At 43.4% G+C, this 18,955-nt stretch overlaps 1 protein-coding gene across 1 annotated transcript in view; it reads right to left on the reverse strand.

Annotated features, from left to right (window-relative positions):
• Positions 1-18,955, reverse strand: part of LOC134601288 (C-type lectin lectoxin-Phi1-like) — an 82,644-nt gene that overhangs the window by 25,383 nt on the left and 38,306 nt on the right. The window contains exons 3-4 of the mRNA XM_063445762.1: positions 18,512-18,553; positions 14,289-14,443 (exon numbers count right to left, since the gene is read on the reverse strand). Of these exons, the coding sequence (XP_063301832.1) occupies positions 14,289-14,443; positions 18,512-18,553 (197 nt within the window). The remainder of the gene's footprint in view (positions 1-14,288; positions 14,444-18,511; positions 18,554-18,955) is intronic.

The raw sequence follows: 18,955 nt of genomic DNA on the forward strand, positions 1-18,955 counted from the left end.
GCAAGAAGTATTTTGCTACAACCTGTTACTCTAGCACAGGGGTTCCCAACAGGTGCACAACCTGGCACATAGTGGCACACATATACACACTGACACACACACCTTGACACACATATACACACACTTAGATACACATACACACACAGATGCACACAATAACAAATACACACATCTTGACTCACAAATACACACTCAGATACACACAGTGACATATACACACACTTGCACTTACAGATACACACACTGGAACATACACACACTCAGATATACACATTGACACATACACACAATGTCATAAACACACACACACACACTGACACACACTCAGATGCACACACACTGACATACACACACACATATGCACATACAAACACACTGGTATACACTGGCAAATACACACACACACACACACACACCAATACACACATACTGACATACACACACACACTCAGATACACACAGTGACATATACGCAAACCTTGACACACAGAAACACACACTGATACACACTCAGACACACATACTCTTTGACAGACACACATACACTCTCACTGACAAGCACACACACATACTCTTTAAAAGACACACATACAAACATACATACATTCTCACTGACAAACACACATACACACTCATTGACAAACACACATACACACATACTCACTGACAAACACAAACACACATACACACATACTGACAAGCACACATACACTCTCACTGACAAGCACAAATACACACTCACTGACAAACACACATACACTCTCAGTGACAAACACACATACACACACACTCACTGACAAACACACATACAAACACACAATTTGTTTTTATGATTTCACTTCACCCAGCCTCCCTACCTTTGGGAGTGCTGGCATAGAGTCTCTATTTTCCTGGGGTCCAGTGGGGCTGCTAGGCTGAGCGGCTGGTGTGTGGTCCCTGTGGTCCAGTGGGGCTGAGCTGCTGGCGTGTAGTCCCTGGGGTCAAGTGGGGCTGCTGAGCTGAGCGACTGGCATGTGGTCGTACAGTGCGGGCAGCGAGGGAGCAGTGATCTTCAGCTCCCTCGCGCGCCTCTTAGTGATGCCGGGGCCGAAGTGACGTCATTTATGGCTCCGGCATCACTGCGGTGCGCGCGAGGGAGCTGAGCAGGCTCAGCTAAGACATGTTGCTTCTACTGCTACACTATCTGCTTGCAAATACCTTGCTCTACAAAATCCAGCACAGGAGTGAGCAGGCGGCACAATAAGTGTACCTCCTACTAACAGGCACCCCATAGTCCTTACCTGAAGCGGACCGCCACTCTCACTCTCTTAAATCCCTAGCCTGACCATAGCAGACCACTACCACTCGACCTTGCCCAGAGTCTATAGAACCAACTAATCTATCCCTAGACATGCCACAACATGACCTAACATATTATCTGACTTCCAAGATTACCAGCTACTACACCTCTTGACATAGACCATCCTAATCCAAGCGTAGTCTCCCTCAAAGGCATTACTTCCAGCATGACTTGTCTATACTACCGCATGCTTCACCAAGCCATGCCTAGCTCCTTTTAAAATCTGAGCACATAGTAAAGGACAGCCCCTATGACTGACTAGTCCACTCCATAAAAGTGTAATCTTCCTATAAGCCATGTATGCTTCGTGCCCTGTTGATAATCTGCTCATGTGTTCTTATGTTCTATGGCATTAAGGATATGTTATGACTAAACTTTATTCCCTAAAAATAAAAATAAATAATTTAAAAAAATGCCTTGCTCTGCAAACTACTAAATCTGCTACAAACTGGACCTAATAATTCAACTTTCTACTAATAACCTATTGTTGGGAGGTTGGATATATTGCTATTTCAAGGATTTCTGCCAAGAACATTCTGAAATTGTTTTCTCCATCGAATTGGTGATTCTCTTAAAGGTACAGTCTTTATTTTAAATTATCTACAGTTGTGTTCCTTAATAACTCTTCCTTTGGATAAAGCATAACACAGTGATGGAAGGCCCATTGTGTACATCTAATTACTCTCAACTCCTCTCAGTTTGGGATAGGCCAGCCCACACACTGTTGTACAGAAGAGACGTGCTGGCCAGCCCTGTATTGGTTTTTAGATCTAGTGATAAGTCACTTGTTGAGTTTCTCCCAGAATCTTGGGCACAATTGTTTAAAAGCCTGAAGATCAACTCTGGAAGCTGTTTAAGAGTAAGAATATAGTGCAGCAGGCCTTGTGAAAATCGAGAGAACCTCGATTTTTAGACCGCCTGTATCAGCCTCCAGTCACCCAGAGTATGCATTAACACTGTACAAGTGGGGAACAGGATATGCCCTGCTGGTCCAAGGAAGTGGGGAAGAAATATTAGGGCCTAGCAGTGAAACAAAACCCAGGCAGAAGATTGGATGACTCCCCAGCCTCGGATATGTTTGCAGGCCTCAGAGCACTCTAGCACAGGCCGTGCTCACTAGGAATGGTTAAAAGTTCGTCAAATCCGCGAGTGTGCCACAGGAGATAGAACTCAGAACTTTATTGCAGAGTATTAGGCTCACTAAGTAGTTTGCTCAGCAGAGTTCCAGCCATGTGTGACTGTCTCAGTCGGCTGACAGGTTCTGTCCGTAGCTGTTATCTTTTTAAACCTTACCTGTTATATCTTCTTTGATTTCACCCATACATTCTTTTTGCTTCCTTTGTCCATTCCTCTCATAAACCCTGCCTATTCTCAATGCCAATATTTATTCTTCCATTCTCCCTATTATAAATAAGTCATGATGTGAATTTGGAATGGCACGTAGGACAGTGTTATAATGTGGTGGAATCTCGGTAAAAATAAATTTAGTAGGCCGAGATTACCACGTGGCATGTGTACGTGCATATGCTGACGTATCGATCAGTTGGTTGCACGAGGCAAGATACGATCAGTAGTGTACGGAGCATGTGCAAGAATACAGGATGTAGTATTCCCCCTCCTCCATTGTGCTGGACAAGCCATGCGGTCAAGCAGGAAGTTAATTCTTATTTGTGTTGATTGGTCAAGAGAATGTGCGGGTGGAGCTTAATATGGGAGGAGTTATGTGCCTATATAAGGAGCCTGCACTATTGTCCGGGGCTCAGAATTTGCTGTATTTTGGTGACGCTAGTCCCTCTGAGTCCCGATCGGTGATCCAATAAAGAATCTCTTCCTTCCTGAAGAAACCTGTGTCCATCTCTCTGTGCTTGGCTTCCGTCAGTTTCTCCGGTATCATTTGGTGCATTGGCCGGGAAGCTCATCGTTCAACGGTAGCTGAGAGGCAGAGGCGTGAGACGGTCTATCTTTGCCCACGTTCTCTACGGCTGCACCCCTGAACTTCTGCGTGGACCTCCCTTCGTCTCGGCGCCACTGGTCTGTTGTCCAGGAGATCATCGGCCTCTAAGTGCTGGGGTGTCCCCGTCGATGAGTGTGAACTCAGGTTCAGGAACGAGGAGGTAAGACAACTGCTGTTTTAGACGGCAGGACCCACTAGGGGTATACCGATTGTGCGGTAGGCCCAAAGGGGTTTTGAATCTGTGTATCTGCCCCCTCTGTCGGAGGGAAGGAGCGAAGGCGCACCGCTCGATCGAACGCTCTTTAGTCAGACCGTTTGATTTTGTTAGTCAGGCGGGGTCCTGGTGTAAATAGCCCTAGCCGGACACCGGTGTCTTGTCTAGACTAGCGTTCTAGGGTGTATATTACGTTCGCTAGGTCGGAGGGACCGGGAGACTAAGCGGCGCCTGTGTAAATTCGGTTCGCTAGCTCTCAACCTATCTGGGCTAAGTGGGAAGGCGTGTAAATTTGGAACCCACTAGACTTTTGATAGTGCGACTAAGAGGCGCCTGTGTAAATTCGGTTCTCTAGCTCGCTATATGTGGTGATTGGGCAGTGTGGCTAACCAAAACGGGTGTATATAGTTTTAGGTAGTCCATTCAAGGTACTGGCCAATAGTTTAGTTGGGAATTGTAAATGTGATAAAGATTGCTTAGTAAAGTGTATATCTTGTTAGATAGCGCGAGCTCAGCCGTCTAGCGAGAGTGTTAATAGTGTGTTGCTGTATCATAGTGCACGGTACCATAACCCTGTATATTTACTGACACTGTATATAAGTACTAATCATTGTCGTCCATTGCATGTTTAACACCATAACCACTAATAATTGTATTGTGACCTTAACTTGTGCTTTGACCTATGCTAACCGTACTGTAACCGCTATTTGTAAAAGACGATGTTACTGGGGTGTGTTATAGACGGGTAATTCATATATAGAGAATTATAGCGTGGGTGACTGTATAGTTTCGCCAAAGGGCATAATATTGATTATATAGTGACTGGTGTAACAGCTGTGTGTGTACGGGAATTCCCTGAGTGTTTATTGTTATTGTGTACGTTTCACTTGGTAACCGTACCACGTGGTGCTGTTGCCAGAGGAAACGGGTGTGACTGTTGAATAGTACGCGTGTATAGTATTCGTTGTCGACGACGTTCCATTGTTAAGTATGGGTGCGTCGCAGTCAACGATTCCGGATCCCTTAGGTTGTATGGTGAAGAATTTTAAAAAGGGATTCAAAACTTGTGATTTTGGGGTTAAAATGTCTCCTGTACGTTTGGTCACTTTGTGTACTAGGGAGTGGCCTACTTTGGTTGCGGCATGGCCGCCACGTGGCAGTTTGGATCCAACTCTGGTACAGCGCTTACACGTGGCTGTATCGGGTAGGCCTGAACTTTACGGCCAGTTTCCTTATATTGATTGTTGGAGACAGGCCGTAAATGACTCGCCAAAATGGCTCCAGACATGCCACGAGGAGCAGTGTTGCCTCATGGTAGCTAGGACTTGTTCGTCCACTAGGACTGGTGTTAGGCCCATTTTGGACACGCCCCCTGAGTCCGAGATCCCTTTGCCGCCCCCTTACTTTCCGTTAAGAGGAAGTGACGCAAATGCAGGAAGTCCTGCAACCCTCCCCTCATTACCCCCATCCACTTCCGCTTCCTCCTCCAGTACAGGATCCACCCCCCTCGTACTAAATCTCCCCTTCCGGAATCAGAACCAACCCCCATTAAAAACGAATATCCTGATTTGGCGCCACTTCAGACTTCCGGTCAAGCTTCATCTAGCTCGGCTCGAAGTGTTTTATTTACAACCTTTTCCCAAAACCAAGCTCCCACATCCCCATACCCTATTTCTCCCCGACTGGAATCTATGACTGACGCCCCTCCACGTAGCCCCATACAGACCCGACAGTTGACCGGTGCCCAACAATTAAAACACTATCAGATGCCTCTTCGTCTGAATCCCGGGTCAGCCTATATCGATGCCGCAGGCCAAATGGCACATGCTGACCCAGTCTTTGTATATGTCCCATTCACGACAACCGATCTTTTAAATTGGAAGACCCACAATTCCTCGTATACTGAGAAACCACAAGCTATGACTGATCTGTTCACCTCAATAGTACAGACACATAACCCGACATGGGCTGATTGCCAGCAGTTATTAATGACTTTATTCAACAATGAGGAAAGGACAAGAATTAATCAAGCGGCCATTAAAGCATTAGAGGATAAAGCCCGTACTTTAAACCAAGCCAATCCATCAGCATGGGCCGCAACACATTATCCCAACACCGATCCCGATTGGAATGTAAATGGTGCTGATATGGTTCAACTCAGAGCCTATAGAGACGCTATAATTGCTGGCATGAAAGCCGGAGGAAAGAAAGCCATTAACATGTCGAAGACAGTTGAGGTGATTCAGAAAAGTGATGAAGCGCCCAGTGTCTTTTATGACCGATTATTGGAGGCATACCGCTTGTATACCCCCTTTAATCCGGAAGACGCAGATAATTCCCGAATGGTGAACTCCGCCTTTGTCAGCCAAGCTTACGGAGATATTAAGCGCAAGCTACAAAAGTTAGAAGGGTTTGCAGGTATGTCCATCACCCAACTAATGGAGGTAGCGAATAAGGTTTATATGAATAGGGAAACAGAAAGTAAGAAAGAGGAAGAGCGCAAGATGCGTAGAAAGGCTGATATGCTAGCGGTAGCGATCGCAGGCGTAGATAGACGGGGCCCAGATAGAGGCGATAGTAGATGGAGTAGGGAGCCTTTGAGTAGGAATCAATGCGCGTATTGCAAGGAAGAAGGGCATTGGAGGAATGAATGTCCGCAAAGAGAGCAGTACGAGAGAGACCTACCCAGGGCAGGCTACGGAAATTTTAGAGGCAGAGCGAGAGGTAGAGGAGGCCCCGGAGGGAGTAATGGTAATAGAGGGAGTAATGGGAACAGAGGAAGTGTTAGGGAAGACAGGTACATTCCAGCAGCGCAAAGGTCCCGCGATAGAGAAGGTAGGGACTTTGTGGGATTGGCTGACACGGTCATGGAGGACTATTGATACCGACCGGGCTCCATCCCCCTTGGTCGAGCGGAGCCTATGGTCGATGTATCAATAGGGGGAAAAAGGAGTGCGTTCATGATCGACACTGGTGCTGAACATTCAGTGGTGACTAATCTAGTTGCTCCTCCATCTGGAAGGACTATTACTGTGATAGGAGCAACTGGAAGAAGTGCTGAAAAACCGGTTCTTAAAAGTCGACTCTGTACATTGGGAGGCCACGTAGTAAAACATCAATTCCTTTATATGCCTGAATGTCCAGTCCAATTGCTGGGACGTGATATGCTATCAAAATTACAAGCGCAGATTACGTTCCTACCAAATGGAACAACATCCTTAAAGTTTAATGGACCTTCAGGTATCATGACATTATCCGTACCAAAGGAAGAAGAGTGGCGACTTTATACAGTGTTGACTAGCCAAAACCCTAGGAGTGATGAGACATTATTTAACATACCAGGAGTTTGGGCAGAGAACAACCCACCAGGACTGGCCCGCAATATTCCACCTATAAAAATTTAACTAAAACTTGGGGTTTATCCAGTGAGCCTAAGACAATACCATATCCCGCAGAAGGCTAAGAAGAACATCCAATCCTATCTGGATAAGTTCATATGGTATGGTATCCTAAAATTCTGTACTTCCCCCTGGAACACCCCATTGCTGCCTGTTCAAAAGCCCGGTACAGATGAGTATCGACCTGTGCAGGACTTGAGAGCAGTCAATGATGCGGTTGTTAGTATACATCCAGTTGTACCCAATCCATATAACCTGCTTGCTTTAATTCCGGGCGGGGCTACTTACTTTACAGTCTTAGACCTCAAAGATGCCTTCTTTTGCCTCCGAATTGCCGCAGAAAGTCAATGTATTTTCGCTTTCCAATGGGAGAACGCTGTAACGGGCTCAAAACGCCAAATGACCTGGACAAGACTGCCCCAAGGGTTTAAAAATTCACCTACCCTATTTGGTTCAGCTCTAAGCCAAGATCTATTGGATTTCGAGTCCATCCCAGGAGAGTGTGTATTGTTACAATATGTAGATGACTTGTTGATAGCAGCAGTTACAAAAGAAATCTGTCAGCAAGCAACGCACGATCTACTACACATTCTCTGGAAGGCAGGATACAAGGTGTCTAGAAAGAAGGCTCAGTTGTGTTTGCCAACTGTCAAATATCTGGGATTCCATATCTCTGAAGGTCAAAGAATTATGGGGCCAGAGAGAAAAGAAGCTGTCTGCCAAATACCAATACCCAAGAATAGAAGACAAGTGCGAGAATTCTTGGGGGCAGCAGGCTTCTGTAGGATATGGATTCCCAGCTACGCGATACTGGCAAAACCTCTGTACGCAGCTATAAAAGGTACAGAGCACGACCCCTTCTTATGGACCCAAGAACAGCAAACGGCATTTGAAGATGTGAAGAAGGCTTTGATGAGTGCCCCAGCATTAGGTCTACCTGATCACACACGACCATTCTACCTGTATGTACACGAGCAAAGAAGAATGGCTGTGGGAGTATTGACACAGTACTTGGGATCATGGCAAAGACCTGTTGCCTACATGTCTAAGCAATTGGATGCAGTGGCCAGCAGACTTCCACCTTGTCTAAGAGCCGTAGCTGCAGCCGCCCTGCTAGTAGCTGAAGCCGATAAACTCACTCTGGGTCAAGAACTTTATGTACGAGTCCCACATGCGGTACAGACGTTGTTGGATTACAAAGGAAATCATTGGTTTAGTAACAGCCGTATGACCAAGTATCAAGCAATGTTGTGTGAAAACCCAAGAGTGCATTTAGAGACTGTAAACACCTTAAATCCAGCTACCCTTTTGCCACAACCTACTGAAAGTCAACATGATTGTTTGGAAGTAATGGATGAAGTATTCTCAAGTAGACCAGATCTTCGTGATTTTCCCATCCAGAACCCCGATGTTCAATATTATACCGACGGCAGTAGTTATGTGAAAGAAGGGATCCGCTATGCAGGATATGCAGTAACAACAATAGACAAGGTGATAGAAGCTCGGCCACTGGCGAAAGGAACATCAGCACAAAAGGCAGAATTGATAGCACTGACACGAGCGTTACAATTGGCTGAAGGTTTAAGAGTAAACATCTATACGGACTCCAAATATGCGTTTTTAACCACTCATGCCCACGGAGCTTTGTATAAAGAAAGAGGACTACTGAATTCAGAAGGCAAAGAAATCAAATACGCAGCTGAAATCCTACAACTATTGGAAGCAGTGTGGGAGCCGAAAGAAGTCGGTATCATACATTGTCGAGCGCATCTGAGAGGAGATGGTGATGTAACCAAGGGAAATCGGATGGCAGATAGTGCAGCTAAGCGTGCTGCTGAATCAGGAAGACAGGAGTATGTGGGGCATATAGCTGCTCTTATACCAACTCCACTGTCCCAATGGACTCCAGTTTATACAGCTCAAGAAGAGGAGTGGTTAAAGACTGAACCAGGAAAGTATTTGGAGAACAAGTGGTATCAGCTAGAAGATGGGAGAATAGTCATACCAGCATCGCTAGCGGTAGAAATTGTCCAAAATTATCATAACGGGACACATTCTGGGAGAGACAGTACCGAAGAATCTCTCAGAAAACATTTCTACATACCAAGATTGTCCAACTTGACTCAGGCCATTGAACGAAGATGTGTAACGTGTGCTAAAAATAATGCAAGACAAGGACCAGTAAAGCTACCAGGAGTCCAGTTTATGGGGGGACTCCCCATGTCCGATCTACAAATAGACTTTACAGTGATGCCTAAATCGGGTGGACATCGTTACCTGCTGGTAATTGTGTGCACCTATTCAGGCTGGGTAGAAGCATGTCCTACTCGTACAGAGAAAGCAGGAGAAGTTGTAAGATTCCTGCTACGAGAAATAATACCCCGATATGGACTACCCTGTTCTATAGGATCGGACAATGGTCCAGCTTTTGTTCATCAGTGCCTACAACAACTGACTCATATGCTTGGTATAAAGTGGAGCATATAGACCCCAGAGCTCTGGTAAGGTAGAGAGAATGAATAGAACTATTAAGAACCAGTTGGCTAAAATGTGTCAGGAAACCCAACTTAAGTGGAACGTTCTCTTACCCATAGCTCTATTGCGAATCCGCAGTACCCCTACCAGAAGGATGGGCCTCTCTCCTTTTGAAATCATGTATGGGCGACCACCTCCCGTACTTGGTAACTTAAGGGGGGACTTGAGTCAGTTGGGAGAAGGAATTACCCGGCAGCAGGTTGTAGAGTTGGGTAAGACTATGGAGGAGGTACAGAAATGGGTACAAGATAGATTACCTGTGAATATTTATCCCCCTGTTCATAGTTATCATCCAGGAGATCAAGTGTGGATTAAAGAGTGGAATAATGTACCGTTAGGGCCCAAGTGGAGAGGTCCTTATGTTGTTCTTTTGTCTACCCCTACAGCGATAAAAGTAGCCGAAGTGACTCCGTGGATACATCACTCCAGGGTTAAACCAGCAGCAGTCGATTCTTGGCAAGTTACAGCAGATCCAGAGAATCCCTGCAAGATCCGGTTAAAACGCACTACTCAGTCGGAGTAACGAGGAACTATTGTGGATTACAAATTTTATTATTTTTGGGATTTGGTGCGTGAGTGAGAAGGCCATAATAAAGCCTGTCCGCCCACCGACGTATAGTTTATAAGCCAGGGAAAGTCTCGAAGGGACTCCTGTGAAGACGAGCAGAACTCCATTCCCTGCAGCCCTTACATCCTGGAAGCTGAGGTGCCTTCGCACGGACGAAGACTGAGGATGACGGCGAAAGATGTGTTTTTGATAGTGTTTATTTATATGTGTTTTTATATTCAGGAAGGTAGAGGTACCGACACTCCTAGCTGTGAGGTATGCATTAAGACTACGAGAACAGGTAACCATATTTCCCAAACCCTAATTTGGCATTCACAATACGAGTGTAAAGGAGATGTATCGAGATGTAGATACCTAAATATAGATTATAGTGTGTGCCATTTAGGAGTAGGAGAACCTAAGTGCTTCAGTCCGGAGTATCAACCTCGTACAATTTGGTTGACTCTCAGGAATGGAGATCCTCAGGGGACCCTAATTAATAAGACGGTGCTAGAATCCGTACATTCTTCGGGTGTTCTGCTATTTGATGCGTGTAAAGCGATATCGAGTGGTAGAAAGCCGTGGAATGTATGTGGGGATCTTAGATGGGAGAGGACGTATGGGTCTAATGATAAATATATTTGTCCCAGTAGTAAAAATAAATATGTGAGTCCTAGATGCCCAAATAAAGACTATAACTTTTGCCCATATTGGTCTTGTGTGGGGTGGGCGACTTGGGGACAGACAGTAGACAAAGACATGATAGTGACTAAGTTGCCGACTAGCCCATATTGTAAGTCTATGGAATGTAATCCTATCCATATACTTATAAATAACCCCGATAAGTTTTTAGACAAATATGGCAATTTATTTGGGTTTCAAATATACGGGACGGGTTTAGATCCTGGGACAGTATTGTTTATAGGGATAGAGACTGATACGGTATCCTCCCAAACTCATCAAGTATACCATTCCTTTTATGAAGAGATGAGTATAGATAATAAGATCCCCCATAATGCTAAAAACCTGTTCATTGATTTAGCTGAAAGTATTGCCGGTAGTCTTAATGTTACCAACTGCTATGTGTGTGGAGGTACTAACATGGGAGACCAATGGCCTTGGGAAGCAAAGGAGGTAATGTCCGGTTCTGAGGCAGTTGACCAACTAATATCTACACAAGCCGATTATCATATGAGTGTTAGAGGTAAATCTGAGTGGAGATTAAAGACCTCCATCATAGGTTATGTTTGCATAGCAAGGAAAGGAATAATGTATAATACTTCTGTAGGAGAATTAACTTGTCTAGGGCAAAAAGCTTATGATGATGATACAAAGAATACAACTTGGTGGTCGGCTTCAAATGTCTCAGAACCATCTAACCCGTTTGCTAGATACGCCAATTTAAAGGATGTGTGGTTTGATTTATCCATCACATCTACCTGGAGAGCCCCAGCAAATTTGTACTGGATCTGTGGTAAGAAAGCCTATTCGGAGTTGCCACAGGACTGGGAAGGGGCATGTGTGTTGGGTATGCTCAAACCATCCTTCTTCTTGTTACCGATTGAAACAGGTGAGACTTTAGGTGTTAAAGTGTATGATGTGAATCATAGGAAGAAAAGGGGACCCATAGAGATAGGCACCTGGGAAGATAATGAATGGCCTCCCCAGCGTATCATAGATTATTATGGGCCAGCCACGTGGGCAGAAGATGGTACCTTTGGTTATAGAACCCCTATTTATATGCTCAACCGCATTATAAGATTACAGGCGGTGGTTGAGATTATTACTAACGAAACATCACAAGCGCTCAATCTTCTAGCGAAGCATAACACCAGGATGAGGACAGCAGTCTACCAAAATAGATTAGCCTTGGATTACCTTTTGGCAGTAGAGGGAGGTGTATGTGGGAAGTTTAACCTGAGCAATTGCTGTCTTCAAATAGATGACGAAGGGCAAGCAATAGCTGAGCTTACTAGCCATATGGTTAAACTAGCGCATGTGCCTACTCAGGTATGGAAAGGGTATAATCCAAGTAGTTGGTTTGGTAGCTGGTATGAGTGGTTTGGAGGGCTTAAGGCAGTGGTAGGTGGAGTCCTACTGATTTTAATGTTGTGTCTACTCCTGCCGTGTCTTATACCCTTAGTAGTTAGGTCTGTGCAAAGCCTGATAGAAAATATAGCAGAGAGAGGAAGGCTGCTGCACAGATAATGGCGATTTATAAGTATAAGGCTCTAGATCAGGGAGAACCAATGCAGGAAGATGAGTGTTGAAGATTCACATCATAAGATAAGTCTGGTCTGGTTCAAGGTAACTTGTGGTGTATGCAAACCAAGGTTAAGTGATGCCTCAAGTAATTGTGAAATATCAAGAGGCATCAAAGGGGGGAATGTGGTGGAATCTCGGTAAAAATAAATTTAGTAGGCCGAGATTACCACGTGGCATGTGTACGTGCATATGCTGACGTATCGATCAGTTGGTTGCACGAGGCAAGATACGATCAGTAGTGTACGGAGCATGTGCAAGAATACAGGATGTAGTATTCCCCCTCCTCCATTGTGCTGGACAAGCCATGCGGTCAAGCAGGAAGTTAATTCTTATTTGTGTTGATTGGTCAAGAGAATGTGCGGGTGGAGCTTAATATGGGAGGAGTTATGTGCCTATATAAGGAGCCTGCACTATTGTCCGGGGCTCAGAATTTGCTGTATTTTGGTGACGCTAGTCCCTCTGAGTCCCGATCGGTGATCCAATAAAGAATCTCTTCCTTCCTGAAGAAACCTGTGTCCATCTCTCTGTGCTTGGCTTCCGTCAGTTTCTCCGGTATCAATAAATTACCAAGATTAACAATAAATTGCTGATTACTAGATGATTTTACTATAAACTTTTATATTTATGGCCTGGCACCCAACATGTACACATTCATGAAGCCCTCCAGGGCTTGAGCTAGCAACAAGCTTTTAAGGCGAATATCACTGTGGATAATGATCCTGGACTACGAGTCAACACCTGGGAAGCTTAACACAATCTTCTGGCCCTGGGGTGATTTCTTTGTCTTCACCTATGTCTGGGTTTGAGACCTAACGAGATAGGGTCGCAGACTGCTGGCGAAAGTGGCCAGTCTCCCGACACAAGGTGCATCTCTCGACTTTGCTCAGCAACAGCCCCGTACTACCCCCCTTGGACCGGTAGGGGCTATCTTGGTCCCCTCTTTGTCCACGCAACTTATACTGGCCACTATGCTTACCACTACAACGGAGCCATCACTAACCACTCCCTGACGATCCAGTATGGCACAAGCCTTCCTCATGTATTCACAGGGAATAAACTCAACCCAGGGACATCGCCGCGGCTTAACATGCTCGATGAGCTCTTCCAGCGCTTCTGATTGACAGTAGAGCGACGCAATGCAGCAAATCTGCCTACGCGTGATATAGAAGACCGAACACATGTGAAGCTGAAGGGGCCTCCTCACGGCGAACTACATAAGAGAAAGCCTATGCAACCTACTGCTCGCCGAGAGCCGTACAAGGCTTAACTGTCTTACATCACTCATGCAGACAGAAGATTACCAACGCAAAGTGGAGATTACCACCGCAATCCTCCGCCCCCTACAGAAGGGGATTGACTCAGACAGCAATAGCTTCCTAGTGTGTGTGGTTTAATGATGATGGCCCTTATGCAGGCTCGAGCTGGAGGGGCACTCGGTTCTGGTACACAACCTTACCTGACTGTGAATCAGCTTTGCCACTCAAGGGCACGGCTGATCTAACCTGGGAGGACTGCCACCTGAGCTCTTTCTCCACCCGACGGTAGCAGACAATGTCTTCTTTACTTTACATGCCATTAATGCTATTGTTTTATATTACTAATGTGTTGGTTCCTGTGGCAGCAATCTAGTATTTTTTAGCGATATCTCACCCCAGAGGCAATAGCAACTACAAGGATTATTCCAGTAGTCAGTTTGTATAGCCTGTTTTAATACTATTTTAAACATGTGTCCACTGACTTATCTAGTATATGCATGTCTATTATACCAAAAACTGTGCAGTGTTCACATATGCCATAATATTGCCTGTTGTAACTTGTGCATATCGGCCTGTCTTAGATATTGTGGCAACACAGGCCTGTCTGTTATTTCTTTCCATGGATAAATAAAGATTGACAAAATTGAATATTTGTTTCTCAATACAGGATACATTAGCTATGCATATCTCTCCTATATTAACAATGGTGATAATCTTTACAATGTAGATGTTTATTTTACAGCTGACATCTTGCTAATACTTAGCGTGAGTGCAGCATACCATTACTTTCTCGCTGGATATGATGGCAAGTGTGGAGCTTGATTTATTGCAAAAGTCACTGGCCTCTCTCCATGTCACACCATTGTCTGTGATCTTATAACAATAATATCCGGCTTTTTGCCAACCATTGGGGCAAGATTTCCAGAGGAGGCATTCTGTAAGCAAGAGTGTAAAAAAAAAAAAGGAAAAAAAGAAAAAGAAAAGAGATTTATTCACTGAACTGCTACTTTAAAAAAAATAAAAAAATTATAATTCGAATTTTATTAGTTTTTTCAGGATCATAAATGAAATTGGGGTACAGACGGATGAAAGAGGGGACAATGGGGTACACATGGGGTAAAGGGAACATTCTCATTACATCACGTTACAGTATTTTTCAGTGTGTGGTGGAGATGCGACAGTTCCAAGAGGTTTCGTTATGGTAAACTAGACCTTCCCTTAGCTGGGTACCATATGATACAAACCATGACATTACCGTATACTTGGTTGTTAAATGACAAGATCGAGATCGGGAAGTTGGTCAACGGGCCTATTCAATATGTGTGTTTGGTGCCATTTCGTGGTGCCATGTCTGTTTGATCTTGTCTATCGCGTGTGTCTGTTTCGAGTTTAACTCCTGATTTCCCCAGGACATTGCCTATTTGAGTGGTGAGGTACCTATACATTGTTCCTCGAATTTTGACTTGTGTTTCGTGTTGTTGGGGTCTGTCAGGACTATTAGGTTGTCTGTCACATAAGATTTTAGCTGAAGATAGAAAAATATGGCTCAATGGGGGTGGTCATACTTGATTTGAATTGTAGTAAAAAGGTTTTAGTCGACCCCTATCAATGACCTTGTAAATGTGGTTCACTCCCCTCCCTGTCCATGTCTCCCAGGGAAAGGTTGGGATCATCTGCCCTATTGTTTGCATTGGGGTGGCTAAAGGCAGTTGTGGTTCTGTCACCAGCTTATCCCTCATTTTATCTCACATTTGTAGTAGGGTCTGGGTGGTGGGTATGAGGCTATCAGGGTTATGGCTGGGGTGGTTCGGGATCCATAGGAGTGATCGAAGATCCCTCCAGGGAGACCAATGTGATTCTATTTCCACCCATTGGGGGGCCATGGTGGGTTGGTTAATTTGGGCTATGCTGTGCAGAAAGGCTGCTCTATAGTAGGAACTGCTACTTTTTTTACAGTAGACTTTTTTCATGGGTAGAAGACCAAGGCTTGGTATAGTTTTACCACCCACCATAATGTAAAGAGTCCATTGCTGTGACCTTATTGCAAAGAAAAAAACAGTAAAGTCATGTGTTCCCACATATCCTTACTTGTATGACTATGAAGATGAGGTGTTTGTAGAGTGCCAGCTAATTTACTGTAGGCTCCCATAACATGAATTAAAGGTTTGAAGATGTAGTAGTATTACAGATCATTGCTCAGTTTTATTAGATATATTTGCAGGATTATTCACTAAAGAGAGAACAGCTTGGAATTCTAAGTACATTTCAGGCCCAAATAATCAAATTTTAAAAAATTATTCAAGTCAATTCTGTTTTCAAATGGACTATTTATGCTTTAAATCTGAAATTCACTTTAAATTTACTTTTGAAATCTGGCAAAATTCTCACCTTAGGGAATAACCCTGTTAATCATCTTAGTAGAGGAGCAGATGGTTCCAGCATTTAATTTGAGACTACAGCTATAATCAGAGTTATTCAACCCCTATTGGAAATTAGGGTTATTTTCAAAATGTACAGACTTTCAGCTGTTTGCATCAAATCAAACAAAATAAATTGAAATAGCTCAACACAATGAATGCTCACGTGGTTTCCCAAAATTCAACAGGAAATGCAACTTATAATGACTTCTCCAGTCTCAAAATTATCCAACCCTTTCATCTTTAGTGCTTAGTAGAACATAATTTTCCTGTCATGACCTGCTGCAAATGAGATGCATAGCCAGACACCAGCTTCTGGCAACATTCACAAGTAATTATAGCCTATTTCCCATGAGCAACGGCCTCCAGTACAGTAATATTCTTGGGTTTACATCAGTGTTAATCTTGGTGGCAAATTTTAATTTACTTTTAGTCATTGTCTTTTGACTAAAAAGTCATTTTAGTATTAGTCTTATTTTAGTAATCTGAATTGTTTTAGTTTTAGTCTAGTTTTAGTCGACTAAATCTCCAGTAAATTTTAGTCAACATGACTAAAATGTAATGGGTTTAACCCCTTAAGGACCAAACTTCTGGAATAAAAGGGAATCATGACATGTCACACATGTCATGTGTCCTTAAGGGGTTAAAGAAGGCCTCTATCTGTCTCTTTTGCTCCTTCCCCAGCCCCTCTGTGTATCTTTGTGTCCTCCCAGCCCCTCTATGTTTTTTTTCTCTCCCAAGCCCTGGTTTTTCTTCTTTACCCCTTCCACAGCTTCTCTGTGCAGTGTTAATTTTGGCAGACTATGACTAAAACTAAATTTCAATTTAGTTTTAGTCATAGTCTTTTGACTAAAATGCCATATTAGTTTTAGTCGTATTTTAGTTATCCGAAGTGTTTTAGTTTTAGTCTAGCTTTAGTAGACTAAATCTCAAAAGTTTTAGTCGACTAAAATTTGACTAAAATTGTTAGTCGACAAAATTAACACTGGTTTACATGCTGCAACCACCTTCTTCAAATCCCACCAGATAATTTCTATGATGTCCAAGTTAGGTAACTGTGATGGTCACTGTTGAATTTTCCAGGACTTCTTCTGCAACCAAGCCATGGTGGAATTTGAAGAATGGGATCATTGTCTTGTTGGAAGGTCCTATGACACCCAAGCTTCAGCTCCCTCACAGACAGCATGATGTTTTTTCCTAGGATTTCCTGATACTTCAATGAATCCATCTTGCCTTCCACAAGCTGCAGGTAGGCAGAGTGCTACATTGAAATTTCAGGAAATCCTAGTTGAAAACGTCATGCTGTCTGTGAGGGATCTGAAGCTTGGGCAACATTAGACCTTCCAACAAGACAATGATCCTAAGTATTCCTCAAATTCCACCAAGGCTTGGCTGCAGAATAGGTTCTGGAATTTTCTACAGTGGCCATCACAGTTACCTTTTTTCGACCCCAAAGAAAATATCTGATGAGATTTGAAGAAGGTGATGTTTCTCTATATATAAATATATATTTATATCAAACCTGTGTCTTATATGCACTCATGTCACTTTAACCCCTCTATCATAACTAAACTGTATGTGTTGTCTTTGCTGAGAAATGCTTTAGACTTGAGAAAGGGAGGTTTGTCATTACATAATTTTGTTAGTCCAATAAAAAAGGTATTACAGGATACAAATATGTTATTTTACATCTCTCTCTCTCTCTCTCTCTCTCTCTCTCTCTCTCTCTCTCTCTCTCTATATATATATATATATATATGTATGTATTTGTGTAGCATAATAATCATTTTTGTTTACATTATTTACTGTCTGAGGGACTACCCAACAACCCAGGCAGTGCCCCTGCAGGCAGTTCTTTAGACTGACATTCTGGCCATGTCAGAATGTCATCGCGATTACTTGGCTCGGAAGGGCCAGATTTGCAGCAGGAGGGTGTCCCGGGTTGCCAACTTGATCACCAGTTAAATTAAGTACCTGAGGCTCATGAGGCTCATAGCGCTCCAAACGTTATAGAGTTCTATGCTGCCGCAACTGCTTTTAAGCACATTTAATGTGGGACAGCATAGAACGCGCTAAGGGGTTAATAGTTGCGAACTGAGTTCTAATGTTCTTTTACTTTGCCTTTATTCAAGCTGGAAAAGATTTAAGAAAAAAAGAAAACATCTGATCTTAAGTATAACTTTCTTTTTTAACAGGTATTTAGTATTATTGGCCAACTATCACTTCTATCAAAGTATTAGGTATGATGGAGGGGGGGTTGGGGGCTCAGGGTTAAATCTCCCTTGCACTAATGTAGGGGTCATATTGACCCATACAGGCAATTTTTAACTATTTGCCCACTGAAAGCTAGTGCTTTCAACAGGCAAATAGTTATCAGCGAATTCTGAAGCAACTGAAACGGTATTGGTTGCATGGAAATAAAGTAAGTGGCAACTTTTACAGCTGAAGAAACGGAATCTCCAATTCTACCTAACATGTAAAACTTAAGATTAAGCCTACATTTTGGTTATTTTATCTGTGGCCACCAGTCAAAATGGTCCTTTCTTTGAATGTCCTGTTAGTTGTACAACATGTGAAGACACTTACCGTTCTGTTTCATTTCTCGTAGTTCATCAGACACAGCGGAGTCTGAAAATTGGAATTTAAGGGTGTTAGGGAAGTGACTTTTAAATAAATAAACTACCCTGTTTATCACACTTACATTAAGATTATCTCTGAGTTGATGAATTCAATTATATTTAACTGTTTCATTATTATAGAATCAGTAACAGCACCCAGTAATATTATCTGGTCGGGAGCACAACTAGAATATCATCAGCTGTTATAAGGAGTGGGATACCGTGTACACAGAAACTGAGCTACGCTATGTTTTACACAACTAATACTAAATATCCACATTATATGAGTTTAGCTGGAATCGCCATATCCACCATGTTTTCCTGGGCACACATAATTGAATTATGCTGTTAGTCAGATGTTGAAAATGCTGCCCTGTATGTAGAATTTAAAGCGGCACTGTCATGCCGAACT

The sequence above is a fragment of the Pelobates fuscus genome, chromosome 3, assembly GCF_036172605.1.
Source record: "Pelobates fuscus isolate aPelFus1 chromosome 3, aPelFus1.pri, whole genome shotgun sequence".
NCBI classification, from domain to species: Eukaryota; Metazoa; Chordata; class Amphibia; order Anura; family Pelobatidae; genus Pelobates; species Pelobates fuscus.